This window comes from Penaeus monodon, chromosome 27 (genome assembly GCF_015228065.2).
Source record: "Penaeus monodon isolate SGIC_2016 chromosome 27, NSTDA_Pmon_1, whole genome shotgun sequence".
Lineage (NCBI taxonomy): Eukaryota > Metazoa > Arthropoda > Malacostraca > Decapoda > Penaeidae > Penaeus > Penaeus monodon.
The window spans coordinates 24,097,672-24,098,110 of record NC_051412.1 but is presented as its reverse complement, the minus strand read 5'-3'; the positions used below and the strand labels follow the sequence as shown (position 1 = coordinate 24,098,110).

The window sequence follows — 439 nt, the reverse complement described above, 5'->3', positions numbered from 1 at the left end:
TTTGTTCAGGAGAAAATATTTCCTTTTCCTCATTATTAATTCAAGGATAGTCATACTGGTAATTTAGTAGCTTAGAAATTAAATTCTGATATTTTTTTCACAACATGGTACTTTTACTTTCTCAATAATTTACCAGGAGAAGGTCCACTTCCTAGGGGAATGTCCATGGCTGATCGTCCAGGTTCTCGTTCTATGGCTATGGAGAGACCAGATACCCGCCAAACGTCGTCATATGGTGACCGGACGATGTCAAGGCAGGTTAGTTACTCTAGCAGGTTTTTCAACCATTTAAGGGGGTACGAGATATATCTCCTTCTCTTCATGTCTTGTTTATGGTACTATTTAATGTACTACTTAATTTGCTGTATTTGAATTGACAGTGATAGTTGTCATATTTTGCCATCATCAATGCTGATCAAAATGCATATGCTGTAGGTTG

At 37.4% G+C, this 439-nt stretch overlaps 1 protein-coding gene across 1 annotated transcript in view; it reads left to right on the top strand.

The window, feature by feature from the left end:
* Positions 1-439, top strand: part of LOC119590456 (intraflagellar transport protein 74 homolog) — a 9,275-nt gene that overhangs the window by 80 nt on the left and 8,756 nt on the right. Inside the window, exon 2 of the mRNA XM_037939116.1 lies at positions 137-258. Within this exon, the coding sequence (XP_037795044.1) occupies positions 137-258 (122 nt within the window). The remainder of the gene's footprint in view (positions 1-136; positions 259-439) is intronic.